We start from the raw sequence: 12,490 nt of genomic DNA, 5'->3' as shown, positions 1-12,490 counted from the left end.
GGGGTGGGGAACCTTTTTTGGGTTGGGGCCACTCACCCACTTAAAAATCAGTTGGTGACCACACAAGTGAGAAGTGAAAAAACTCCTCCCAAAACCCCCAACCCTCACTGATGTGGCCCCCAATGGAGACACCTAACTCTTCTGGAACTCCAGCCCCACGGGGTGAGGGGACAAGACAGGGAGGACTGAGATTCCGGTCTTCCCATAGGCCAGATTTACTTTTCTGGGGTTCCAGAGTTAGTGGATTTGGTGGACTCCCTCAGGCTCTGGGGTAGGAACAAAACTGAAGGGTTCAATGTGCGGAACAAGGCTGCTAGTGAGTGGGATAGGGGTGGGAGGTGAGGTGCAGGATGGGGTGAGAAGGGCAGGGACTAGGAGGGAGCCCAGGGCTGGCTCAAGCTTGGCCAGGTGCAGTGAGGTGCTCAGGAAGGGGCTCCCTGCCCCCACACACAGCCTGGGGGGAGCAGCAGAGCAAATCCTGGGCCCTGGCATGCCACATGTGACCAGCTGCCCAGACCCGCCCCCTCCCAAAGAAAGAAGAAGTTGTTAACCCCTTAGCTCCCAGGAACTGCAAACCCAGGCTGGGCAGGGGCAACCCTAGGGATGTGCATATGCATGTCTTACCTGCCTACCTCAGCAGGCTAGTGCTCCAGTCTACAGCTGCGCATCTGAGGCTGGAGCTGTAGCACAAGGTTCCCGCCGTGCATGCCAGTGAAAACTTGTGGTATATATACTGGGGTTTGCCAGCCTCTGTTATATTAGATACAAATTGTATCAACTACACAATTTGCCAGTTACCCACCTTTTAATTTCCTTACTAATACAGGCAGTCCCCAGGTTATGTACAAGATAGGGACTGTAGGTTTGTTCTTAAGTTGAATTTGTATGTAAGTCGGAACTGGTACATATTGTAGGGGAAACTCTAGCCAAACATTTCTCCAGAGCTCAGTTTTATTCTCCCACACCTCACTTCCCTCAGTCCTTTATTCTCAAGCTGAGGTGTCTGCTGAGAGAAGCCGCTCCGCGTCTCCCTGGTCTGCTAGGGGGGGCGCTAGCTTCGTGTCTCCCTGGTCTGCGGGGGGGAAGCAGCTAGTGCGGGGTTGCCTCACCCTGTTTGTAAGTAGGGAGCCGATGTAAGTTGAATCCATGTAACCCGGGGACTGCCTGTACATACAATATTCCTGTTACCAAAAGTGTTTCTAGAGTAGGATGTGGTTTTAATATTAAAAGCATTTATATTTCTGTTAATTGAGATTTAATGAACTAGGGAAAATAGGCTGGCTGTTTCTCTTGAGATGTTTTGGTAACATATTTTATCTAGAATTGGAATACGATTTTTTTAAATACCAAGCTGCAAGTAATTTTAAGTGTTGTTATTGTAGCTATGTAACTGCCTAAATTTGGAGTTTGTCAAGGATACTTAACATTTTTTTTCTTCTTTGAGGTCTTGCTCATATTCATTCCACATTAGGTGAGTGTACTTGCCACATGCACTTGTGCCAGAAGATTTTCTATAGCAGTGTCTGTGTAGAAGCAGCTCTGGTGACCCCCAAAATGTCTCTCATGGCATGTTATAAGGGACGCTGCACACTCCCCCCACTGTCAGTTTCTTCTTGCTGCTGGGGACGGTGCTGGGATTTTCTTCTGCCTTATGCTAGCATTGCAGAGTTGTTCTAACAGCCTGCTTTCCTGTAAAATAATTAATAGTTCTTAGTTGTACTTATCCATGTGACTAACTTACTTGGCAAGAGAACAAGGTTTTCCCACTAGGTGTCAGAGCACAGCATGTCTCCTTTGCACTCTTCAATGCAGGCTATTTTGGACTACTTACCGCAACTCAGGAAACAAGGTCTGGTGCCCTCTTCCGTCAGGGTGCATCTCACGGCCATCTCCACATTCCAACAGCTGATTCAAAGTCAGTCTTCTCTCATGATATGACAGTCAAGTTCCTGAAAGGCCTCTAGAGAGTAACCATACCTGCAAGTATGGTTCCCTGTCCCACGGTGAAACCTTAACTTTGTCCTCTTTAGGCTCTCTGGCCTTCCCTTTGAGCTGCTGGGTTCCTGCTCGCTTCCTACTTGTTCTGGAATGTTATTTTCTAGGTGGTGGTGACATCGGTGAAATGGTATAAAAAATGAAGGTTCTGACCTTGGAACTACCTTACACAGCTTTTTATAAGGAGAGGATCCAGCTATGGCTCCGTCCAGTATTCCTGCTTAACGTGGTGTCCTCCTTCCACGTGAATCAGGGCATATTCCTGCCTCTGTTTTGTCCCAAGACACACAAGATGCAGGAGACATGTGCATGCTCTGAATGTTTTGAGGGTCCTAGATTTCTGCTTGGAATGTACCAAATTAATACACCTCTTTGTCGCTGTAGATGGAAGGATGAAGGGCCTTCTGGTATCCTCATAGAGGATTTCCAAATGGATCGATCACCTCTTGTATATGGACTTGGTATGAGCTGTCCAAAGTCCGGCTGTCACTGATTGCCTGAGCGCATTTGACCAGAGATCAAGCATCATCAGTAGCTTCCTGGCACACACCCTGATTTAGGGCATCTGTAGAACTGTGTTGTAGTCCTCAGTCCACACGTTCACTTCTCATTACACAATAACTCAGCAATCTAGAGACAATGCTGGATCTGGCAGAATTGTGCTTCAGTTTACGTGGCTGGGAACTCTTGCCACCTCCATGGATATTGCTTGGAGTCACCTAATGTAGCATGGACTCCAAATACTTGAAGAAGAAAAAAGAGTTACCTGTTCTGTAACTTATGTTCTTCAAGAAGTGTTGTTCTATTCCATTTCATAACCTGTCTTTCTTCCCCACTGTTGGGCTATGTCTACACTCACGGCTTCTTGTGCAAGTATAGCTGTTCTTGCGCAAGAATCTGCAGAGCAGCCACACTGCCCGCCTGCTCTTGCGCAAGGAAATTTACAGTACGGTGTGGTAAGAGAGGGCTCTTTGCGCAAGAGCTACGTTCTTTTTTAACAGGTGTAAGCCCTCTTGTGCAAGAGCTCTTGCGCAAGAGGGAAGTGTGGACGCTCAGCAGGGATTTCTTGCGCAAGAAAGCCCTATGGCTAAAATGGCCACCAGAGCTTTCTTGCACAAGAAAGCATCCACACTGCCATGGGCGCTCTTGCGCAAAAGCACAGCTCGCACATGGCAGTGTGGACGTTTTCTTGCGCAAGAGTTCTTGCACAAGAACACTTGCGCAAGATGTTCTTGTGCAAGAAGCCGCGAGTGTAGACATAGCCCTGGAGTTTCTGGCAAGAAGGAACTGGATGTGAAGGGGAGAGGAAAGCTTGTTGTGCCCCTTATACTGTACCATCAAGGTGCCACTCTAGGAGCTGTCAGATCCACTCCCCTACAGATACTGCTGAGGGAAAAACGTATCAGCACTGGTGCATGTGGCAAGCACACACCCACCTAATATTTCTCAGAAATGGCTGAGATGTTTTTGCTGAAACATGGAACACGTAAACCATAACAAATAAAGTCTGACAAAGTTATAAGTAACTAGAAAAAGGCTGGTAATGAAAAGTGTTAGGCAGAATCATTAGCAACACTTATAGTTGCCTATCATAAAAATCAAGTGTAGTGGTTTTGATTTTTACATCCTATAATTGCTGGAAATGCAGGAAAATCCTACCTCATTAGGAAAATTGGTCACACAAATAGGTTACTGTTGGTGATGATGACTAATGGTCACATGGTTTCCTGTACTCCTTCATCTCAGTTGTTATTTCTTGTTCTGTGCTTAAATTGTAAGCTCTTTGGGACAGGGACCACGTTCTTGAATGGCGCCTAGCACAGTGGGGTCCTACTAAATAACTAGGAATTCTAGGCATGTTAATAATATAAATAATAACTAGTAGTCTTAGGCATTACAGAAAATACTACAGATTAGGTAACTGTTTAATATATGCTTTTGACGTTTTTAAACCTTTAGAATTGCCTGTACTGAAATAATGCATTTCATTATTCACGTTATGTTTCAAGGTGCACTGGATCGTTGTGTGATGGGTATAACAGCGGTCGAGATCCTGAATGCTTGTGATGAGGCAGTTCCAGCTGCAGTGGATTCTCTTAGTCACCCAGCCGTCAATTTAAAACAAGCTATGACTAGACGTAGCCTTGCGGCTCTAAAAAGTATGGCCCATCAGAAACTACAGACTCTTGCTACTAACCTTTTGGCTTCTGAAGCATCTGACAAAGTAAGGTTTTTGTTTGTTTTTAATGCAATAGCTGCAACATGTTTGTTTTGTTTGCCATAACTGAACTTACAAAGAAAATCTTAATCATTTTCATCTCAAAGGGCCTGATCCAACGCTCTTGAAAGTTTACGAAAAAATTTTGACTGAATTACATCAGGTTCAAAAAACAGATTTGCTTTGAGGATATTAAAATTAATTGAAGTTAGCTAGAACTTTCTGTAGGTTGTGATATAAAGGGTATTTATCCGAAGTTAAATATAACCCCAAAATACCTGTTGTTTTTAAATTTGAAGGAAATTAAATAAAATGACATCTGTTTATTGGAATCCAAACTCAAATCTTTTTATACTTCATTAGCAGTAGATGAATGCCTCCCATAGTACAGAGATTAATTTTAACATATGCATTGATTTACTGTCCTTGTAACTGCAGCTACTTAAGTGGCAGGTTAAAATTATGTTGTTTCTGTAAAACAAAAATGGATAAATTCCAGTACTTTTAAAGTGTGTTGAGTTATACTTTGTTAGGTTTGTTATATAAAAAGTATAAAGCAAATGCTTAGAGTTCTTGTTCTGTGGTTTAGGAACTGGTTTATTGTTCAGATTTTGTCTTTCAGAGGTTTAAAATAGTGCTGTCAGTGAAACATGTCAGTTGTATGTTTTAACTATCCTTTATAGTACTTGTATTTTATAATTAACTTAGAATTTTTCATTTTCACTTGAATATTGCAACTGAGAGGATTTTTATATGCTAATTTTTCCTCTACCTGCCGTATTAGCATTTTGAGATTTATAAAATTTCATCATAAGGTAACAAGTGTAGTTTATACTTACAACATATATTGAAACTTAGTATAATTCTTTTGTCCTTTGTATTAAATACTTTGCAGTAAACAATAAATGTCACTGTAATTCATTTGCAAATCTCAGAATGTCTGTTTAGATGCATTAACAATTGAGTAAACCAAGAATAAACTTGATTGAAATGCATTCCAGTTTTGTAAATTTATATAGAGTAGTACAGGTTGAACTTCTCTAATCCAGCATCCTCAGGACCTGCTGAACCAGCGAATTTGTTGAACCATGGGAGGCCAGTATTGTCTAGCAGCATTACCAACACATCCACTGCTTACTGGGCTCTTAAAGGGATAAATTAGAGCTAAATGATAGCACAGAACACTGAGAGCCAGGACTCATGGCTGTAAATAAACATTATGGCAGTGCGGGAAACTTGATAACACCCATAAGTGGATATCCAGCTAACTAAAATCATTCTGGACTGTGGATGTTGCCAGACCAGAAAGTGTTGGGCTAGAGAGGTTCAACTTGTTTATATTTAAATTCGGAACTCTTTCCCTATCCCATCTGAAAAGAGAGCAGGGATGGAAAAGATATGACCAAAATTTTGAAAAATAAGGTTTATTGTGACATTTATGAAACTTTTTTCTTATAAGCGGTCATGGTCCATTATGTGACTTTTTTTTACAGTCTTGTTTATCTCAGTTTTAATAGCACATTTTATAGTGCAATTAGTGATAAAAGCCCCTGATATGAGACTAGTGTTTATGTATTGCTTGTGAACATATTCAGTCCTGCAGCAATGATAATTGTTGCCTAGTCTGCAAGGAAAACAATTATAGAAAGGGGTTGGGGGGAGAAGATAAAGGCTGCTCGGGTATAATGACTTTATGAAAAATGTATGCTGATAGACTCACTGGGGATTTCTCTTGCCACTCTCCACTCATTAGGGATTTCTTCTGTGTAGAAACTGCAGGTCTCTTTAGAGAAATCTTAGCAAAGAGACACCTACTTGATGACTTCAGCTTCTTGACTAAGGCAAGAGAGGTTCACAAAAATAATTGGAAGATTAAAGTGGAGGGTTGCACACTATATGTTTTTCTATTGGGAAATGTGCACTTAGTGTAGCAAATGAAACATGAATTCTTTTATATTCAATGTTTTGATAGGAAACCTAAATCCAAAATATTTAATGTCTAGGATATGGTAATTTATTACAATGACCTATTTGATGATGATGGTGATGGCAATGAATCTTTGAAAATTTAGAGCACCAGCATCCACTGTGCTTTTCGTTTATACATTTTGCTTTTTTTAACATGAGAATACAGTATTTGAACTATGGTGATTGTCTTAAGCTTGTGGTGCTCACATAGACTGTACTTTGAAAAATAAATATTTTCTTTGTATAGTACAGGAGAACATGTGCACTTCAGGCATGCTCTGGTTTCAACACAGACTTTATTGAATCTTTATGTGGGGGAGAGGTGGGGCAGGAAGGGGTGGAGAATTTTTGGTGGTACAGTGTTTAATTTCAAAACTGTCTTAACTCCCTTTAGAAATCTGAGTACACATTTTATGTGAAATGTAGAGTAAATGTATGGAGCTTTGAAAATGTGAAACTTCCTCTTTGATTTAATAAACAAAAGTAACCATTGTCAGACACATAGGGGAACATAATTTGTTGAGGGAAAGTCAACATAGTTTCTGTAAAGGGAAATCATGCTCTACTAATCTACTAGAGTATCAGAGAGGTAGTAGAGTTAGCCTGAATCTGCAAAAGCGGTGAGGAGTCCTGTGGTAACTTATAGACTAACCGAAATGTTGGAGCATAAGCTTTCGTGGGCAAAGACCCACTTTGGGCATCTGATGAAGTGGGTCTTTGCCCACAAAAGCCTATGCTCCAACACTTCGGTTAGTCTATAAGGTGAAACAGGACTCCTCGCCGCTAATCTACTAGAGTTGCTTGAGGGGGTCAACAAACATGTGGACAAGGGGGGATCCAGTGGATATAGTATATCTAGATTTCCAGAAAGACTTGGACGAGATCCCTCACCAAAGGCTCTTAAGTAAAGTAAGTTGTCACAGGATAAGAGGGAAGGTCTTTTCATGGATTGATAACTGGTTAAAAGACAGGAAACAAAGGGTAGGAATAAATGCTGTATTCAGAGTGGAGAGAGGTGGCTAGTGGGGTCCCCCAAGCATCTGTCCTAGGACCAATCTTGTTCAATTTATTTATAAATGATCTAGAGAAAGAGGTAAACAGTGAGGTGGCAAAATTTGATACCAAACTGCTCATGATAGTTAAGACTAAAGCAGACTGTGAAGAGCTTCAAAAAGACCTCACTAAACAAAATGATTCGGCAACAAAATGGTGAATGAAATTTAATATTGATAAATGTAAAGTAATGCACATTGGAAAAAATAATCCCAATTATACATACAATATGATGGGGACTAATTTAGCTACAACTACTCGAGAGAGATCTTGGCGTCATTGTGGATAGTTCTCTGAAAACATCCACTCAGAGGCAGTCAAAAAAGCAAACAATGGTAGAAATCACTAAAGGGATAGAGAATAAGACAGAAAGTATCTTAATGCCTCTATATAAAACCATGGAATGACCGCACCATGAATACTGCATATAGATGTGGTTGCCTCATCTCAAAAAAGATATATTGGCATTGGAAAAGGTTCAGAGAAAAGCAACAAAAATGATTAGGGGGTTTGGAACGGGTCCCATATTAAGAGAAATTAAAAAGACTGGTACTTTCAATCTTAGAAAAGAGGAGACTAAGGGCGCATCTACACTGCTGGGGTTAACTCGAAATAAGCTACTCAAATTGAGCTACATCAATTCTGCAGCTTATTTTGAAATAGCTTATTTCAAGTTTTGGTGCTGTCTACACAGCACTTATTTTGAAATAGAGCATTCTTAATCCAGCTTACTTTACTCCTCCAGTTTAACAGTATTTTGACATGTCAAAATAACTGCTAGCTGTGTAAACACGGACTACGTTATTTCCAAATAATGTTAGTTATTTAGAAATAATGTTGCTGTGTAGACATAGCCTAAGGGGGGGGATATGATCAAGGAGTATAAATCATGACTGGTATAGAAAAAGGGAATAAGGAAAAGCTATTTATTTATTCCCCCAATATAAGAAATAGGGGTCACCAAATGAAATTAATAGGCAGCCGGGTTAAAACAAACAAAAGGAAGTTTTTCTTCACTCAGTGTACATTCAACCTGTTGAATTCTTTGCCAGAGGATTATGTGAAGACTGGGACTTGAACAGGGTTCAAAAAGGAGCTAGATAGATTCATGGATTAGGTTTATCAATGGCTATTAGCCAGGATGGGTAGGAATAGTGTCCCTAGCCTCTTTTTGTCTGGAAATGGATGACAGGAGAGAAATGACGTGATGATTACCTGTTGTGTTCCCTCCCTCTGGGGCATCTGGTATTGGCCACTGTCAGCAGACAGGATACTGGGCTAGATGGACCTTTGATATGACCCAGTATGGCCATTCTTATGAATGATCTCTTTCTCTACTTGTGTTTAACCAGCTCAGCATATGGGCTGAGTGTATTATTTTAAAAAAAGCTCAGGGAGCTATAAATAATTAACTATTTAGTAGGTTTATGCAAAGTCAGGTGAGTTCTTATTTTGCTCTCTGGGCCTTCCACAGCCTGGCAGGGAAGAAAACAATGCGGAAGCTAGAGCAATCATCTCCAATCTCCTCTCTGATGCTGTGCAGAGGCTGTAGATGGGGGCAGTACTAAGCAACTGCAGCAGGGATGGGAAAGTTACTGGAGTGATGCTGGTTTGCATCAGACTTGTTTCTGCTTCTGTAGGGGAAGCGGTGAAAGACAACTGGGAAGGTGGAGCACCATATCATCAGCCTGTAGTGACAGGAATGTTTCAGAATCCTTAGTTCAAAAATTTTGGGTGGGAGAGGGGGCTAAGGTACTTCTTAGAATCATTTCATTAACTGTTAGTAAGGCATGTTGATCAATTACATGTATTTGCATATGTATTTAAATACACAGATTTTATAATTTATGCAAATATTAGCCAAATAATATACAATAGGTTACTTATCAATGTGTCCAAAAATAAAAAAGTCTTATACCCTCACAATTAAGGAGCACACAGGAATTTAGTGTGCTCATATGATGATCAGATTTTCCTCTTAAGTTTTACATTAAAATGTATTGTACAAGCTGAAAGAATTTGTGTTGTGTAGACTCCTAGAGTCAGGAAGGATACTATCAATTTACTTTGATTCTTATCTGCTTCATTTTAACTACCCAATCTTCAGATACTTACTGATTCCCCCTAGCTCTCTGTCTCCTACAGACCTCTTCTTTTTTTCTGCCTCCCCTTCTCCTCTCCTATTTATTTTGGATCTGCACATCTTAAACTCATAACTCTGGTCATCTGAAGAAGTGGGCTCTGCCCACAAAAGCTCATGAGACTACCTACATGTTTTGTTAGTCTATAAAGTGCTACCAGACCTTTTGTTGTTAGTTTCTTGTCTGTGTAGTTAAATCCACTTCCTTCTAGTGATGTAAAATCCCATTTAAAAAGTGAATTGGTTAAATATTAAGTTTAGGATTCCACAGATAGGAGACTATTCCATCATGGCTGGGCTGGAGCAGCCCTCTGCCTGTGGTGTGGCAGGCCAGGCCATGCTGAAGCATGTCTCACCCACCCCTCCTCACAGTGTGGTATGGGACCTGTCTGGTATGGAGCACCACCCCCACGACGTAGAGTGGTAGGCCTGGCTGGGTTGGAGCAGCCCCCTCCTGCATCAGGTAGGGAGCTGCTCTAGTCCGTCTGGGCCACCGGTAAGGGTGGTGATTACCAGGTAAGCGGTTAACCAGTTAAACCTTTACTTTATTACTTCCTCTGCCTGTCTGTGTGTTTATACTTTTTTCAGGTATATTTTGCTTTTTCTTATTTACATATTTTGAACTTCTGGAAGAATTACTAGTTTTATGTATCTATAGTGAGCTACTCGTAGCCCATAAGAACTGTTCCTGATTTGCTCTTGACGGGCTGAATCTGGCCGTTACAAAATACTTGCCAGCAATATCAGGCTGAAGTAAAAAGGAAGAAATCAAGCTTCAAAACTAGGCTCCCCCAATAATATTTTGGGTCTGAGTTTGAGGAAGGTATCTAAGTAACTCCCAAGGAGGAGCTTTAGGAACAAAGCCTGAAGGAGAAGGCTTTGGCTGGACTTCGTTGTTTCATGTATGTTTATTAATGAAGTCAGACAAAGGAAGGGGATAAACTTTGACAAAGCACTTAGGAATTTGTCATCAAATGGATGGGAAAGTCACATGCTCAAGTTATTGTCTATATTGAAGGAAATTAAAATTTAATGCAGTCTAAAATCTAATGGGGGGGGGGGAATTGGAAAATCATTGAAATTGCATATTAGGGGAAAGAATATGCTTTTGGTTTTGCTTAGTATGTTCTTTAATGATTGCTGATAGCTCACATGTGAGAACTAGTAACAATTACATTCTTGTACATAACAGTAACTTGCCAAATTGGAGTATCAGGTAATTAAATTAGCATACTGTAGGTTTTAAAGTGAATACTCTGTATTTATTTGATTCTGCAGGTAATGCTTACTAGTGATTTAGCAGTGACAACAATAGGACAGCAGAGGGCATCAGAGATCCATTCCCATTTTAGAGCCATGGTTCTCTTTCCTTTTTTGTATTGTCTATATTCAAAATAATGTAATTAATGTTTATACAGTATATCTTTCAGCATACAATTGTGTGTGTGTGTGTGTGTGTGTGTGTGTGTGTGTGTGTGTGTGTGTGTGACAAATACTTAATCGTGTTTAAATTTATGCATGGGATTTTTCCCAATTACCGTAAATGTGTCCGCATACTTATAGGATTGGATTCTTAAATATTACATTGCACAAGTATGATTTCAAAACTCTGTTCTAGAGGAGTCCATTTTTAATGAACAAATTTTCCAAATCCAACATAGATGTTGTTAACAGCTGCAAATCTATCTTTCAACCATAATGGGTAGCATGCATCAGAAAAGCATTGGTACCAACTGAGTGAAGATTTATTAATAGGTAAAATATTTATGCTGTTATCTCTAATTTTCACTGTTCCTCATCCAGCCATAAACAAAATGTCTTTGTATAAATAAATATAGTTCTGTACACTGTATTCTGATAAATTAGACTTTCTAGTACATCAGAGGAATAAAGTCAGATACCCCTTCTATTATTCCATTTATTAAAAAAAATGTTTAAAATGGCTTCTTCTCTCTCAGCTTTTTCTCATCGATATTGAGTAATTTCCTTCCACACACTCATTTCCTATGATCTGTCTTTCATGGCTAATTTATTAAATAAATGGAACTGCTTGATTCTCTGTTCTTGTAACACAGAACTTTGCTTTTTAGTGGTTTTATGCTGACTGTCTTACGCCATCTGGGTGTTTTGTTTGACAGTCAGAGCCAGTCAGCACTGCAGCTGATGGTTGAGCTATGTACTAAAGTATTACAGGGAAAAAGGGATACGGGAAAAGATGGTTTATAATTCTCTTCATGTCCAAAGTTAAGAGACTACTGGAAGGAAAGTCTAATTTTTATGAGGTAAAAGAAATGAGGATTTAAACTGGGATGCTTAACTATGAGAAGTTGGAAAAAATATTTAGCAGAGCAGCAGATGCTCTTAAAGATGAACTCCGTAGCCTTGAGTTTTTTGTTAGGTGGAGAGCCTCCATGCACATAATTTGTTGTAAGTAGGTGGTGTGTATTTAAAAATCAGTCCTTAGGAATGTTTTTTCAACTGGCCTTCTGCCTTGCCTTCAAAGATGCAAACACCTGCTAAAACTGATCCCTTCAATGGACCTCTTAAACAATCCAAACTCTGTGAGAGCAAGTATTAGATTACTTCAATGTGTAATTGACTCGCCTTGTGGTCAGGTGGCATGTGTTTATCCTGATGTAAGCAGCTCATGCATCTCAAGGTCCAAGAACAATAGCTTGAGGTCAGAGTTGATGGAAGAGTAAAGAAAGACTATGCATACTTTTATTTACAGGGATGCTGGAACAGACCACATGCCTTTGTTATTGTATTCCAGATGAGGAAGTCTGTCTCATGATGAGTGAAGACCAAGGTTAATTGAAAGGACAGATGAGACCCATCTTCTAGCAGAGGGAGAGGAAGTTGAATCATTCCTCATGCACTGAGAAGTTTTCTCCAGGAGGTTGTAGGCCATGTAGCATGTTAGGGGATTCAGTCATTAGAGATATTGACAGCTGCGCATGTGATAGCAGAGAGAACCATTCAGTGATATACCTACTGGTTGATCTTAGATGGCTTTTTATAAAAACATGCTAATGAGTACTAAAACATCCACGACAGTTATGGTTAGGGCTAAGATTTTGTTATGGATATTTTTAGTAGAAGTCATGGTCAGGTTA

The 12,490-nt window shown here is 40.2% G+C and overlaps 1 protein-coding gene across 4 annotated transcripts in view; it reads left to right on the top strand.

Moving 5' to 3' along the window:
• Positions 1 to 12,490, top strand: part of WDR7 (WD repeat domain 7) — a 350,838-nt gene that overhangs the window by 67,272 nt on the left and 271,076 nt on the right. For all 4 annotated transcript variants that reach the window (XM_014570212.4, XM_075932629.2, XM_006116571.4 and 1 more), the window contains one exon: positions 4,005 to 4,219. In XM_014570212.4, coding sequence (XP_014425698.3) covers positions 4,005 to 4,219 — 215 coding nt within the window. The remainder of the gene's footprint in view (positions 1 to 4,004; positions 4,220 to 12,490) is intronic.

The sequence above is a fragment of the Pelodiscus sinensis genome, chromosome 6 (genome assembly GCF_052426305.1).
Source record: "Pelodiscus sinensis isolate ZL-2025 chromosome 6, ASM5242630v1, whole genome shotgun sequence".
Classification (NCBI taxonomy): Eukaryota; Metazoa; Chordata; order Testudines; family Trionychidae; genus Pelodiscus; species Pelodiscus sinensis.
The sequence above is the reverse complement of the archived record's forward strand: the minus strand, read 5'-3'. Positions and strand labels throughout refer to the sequence as shown.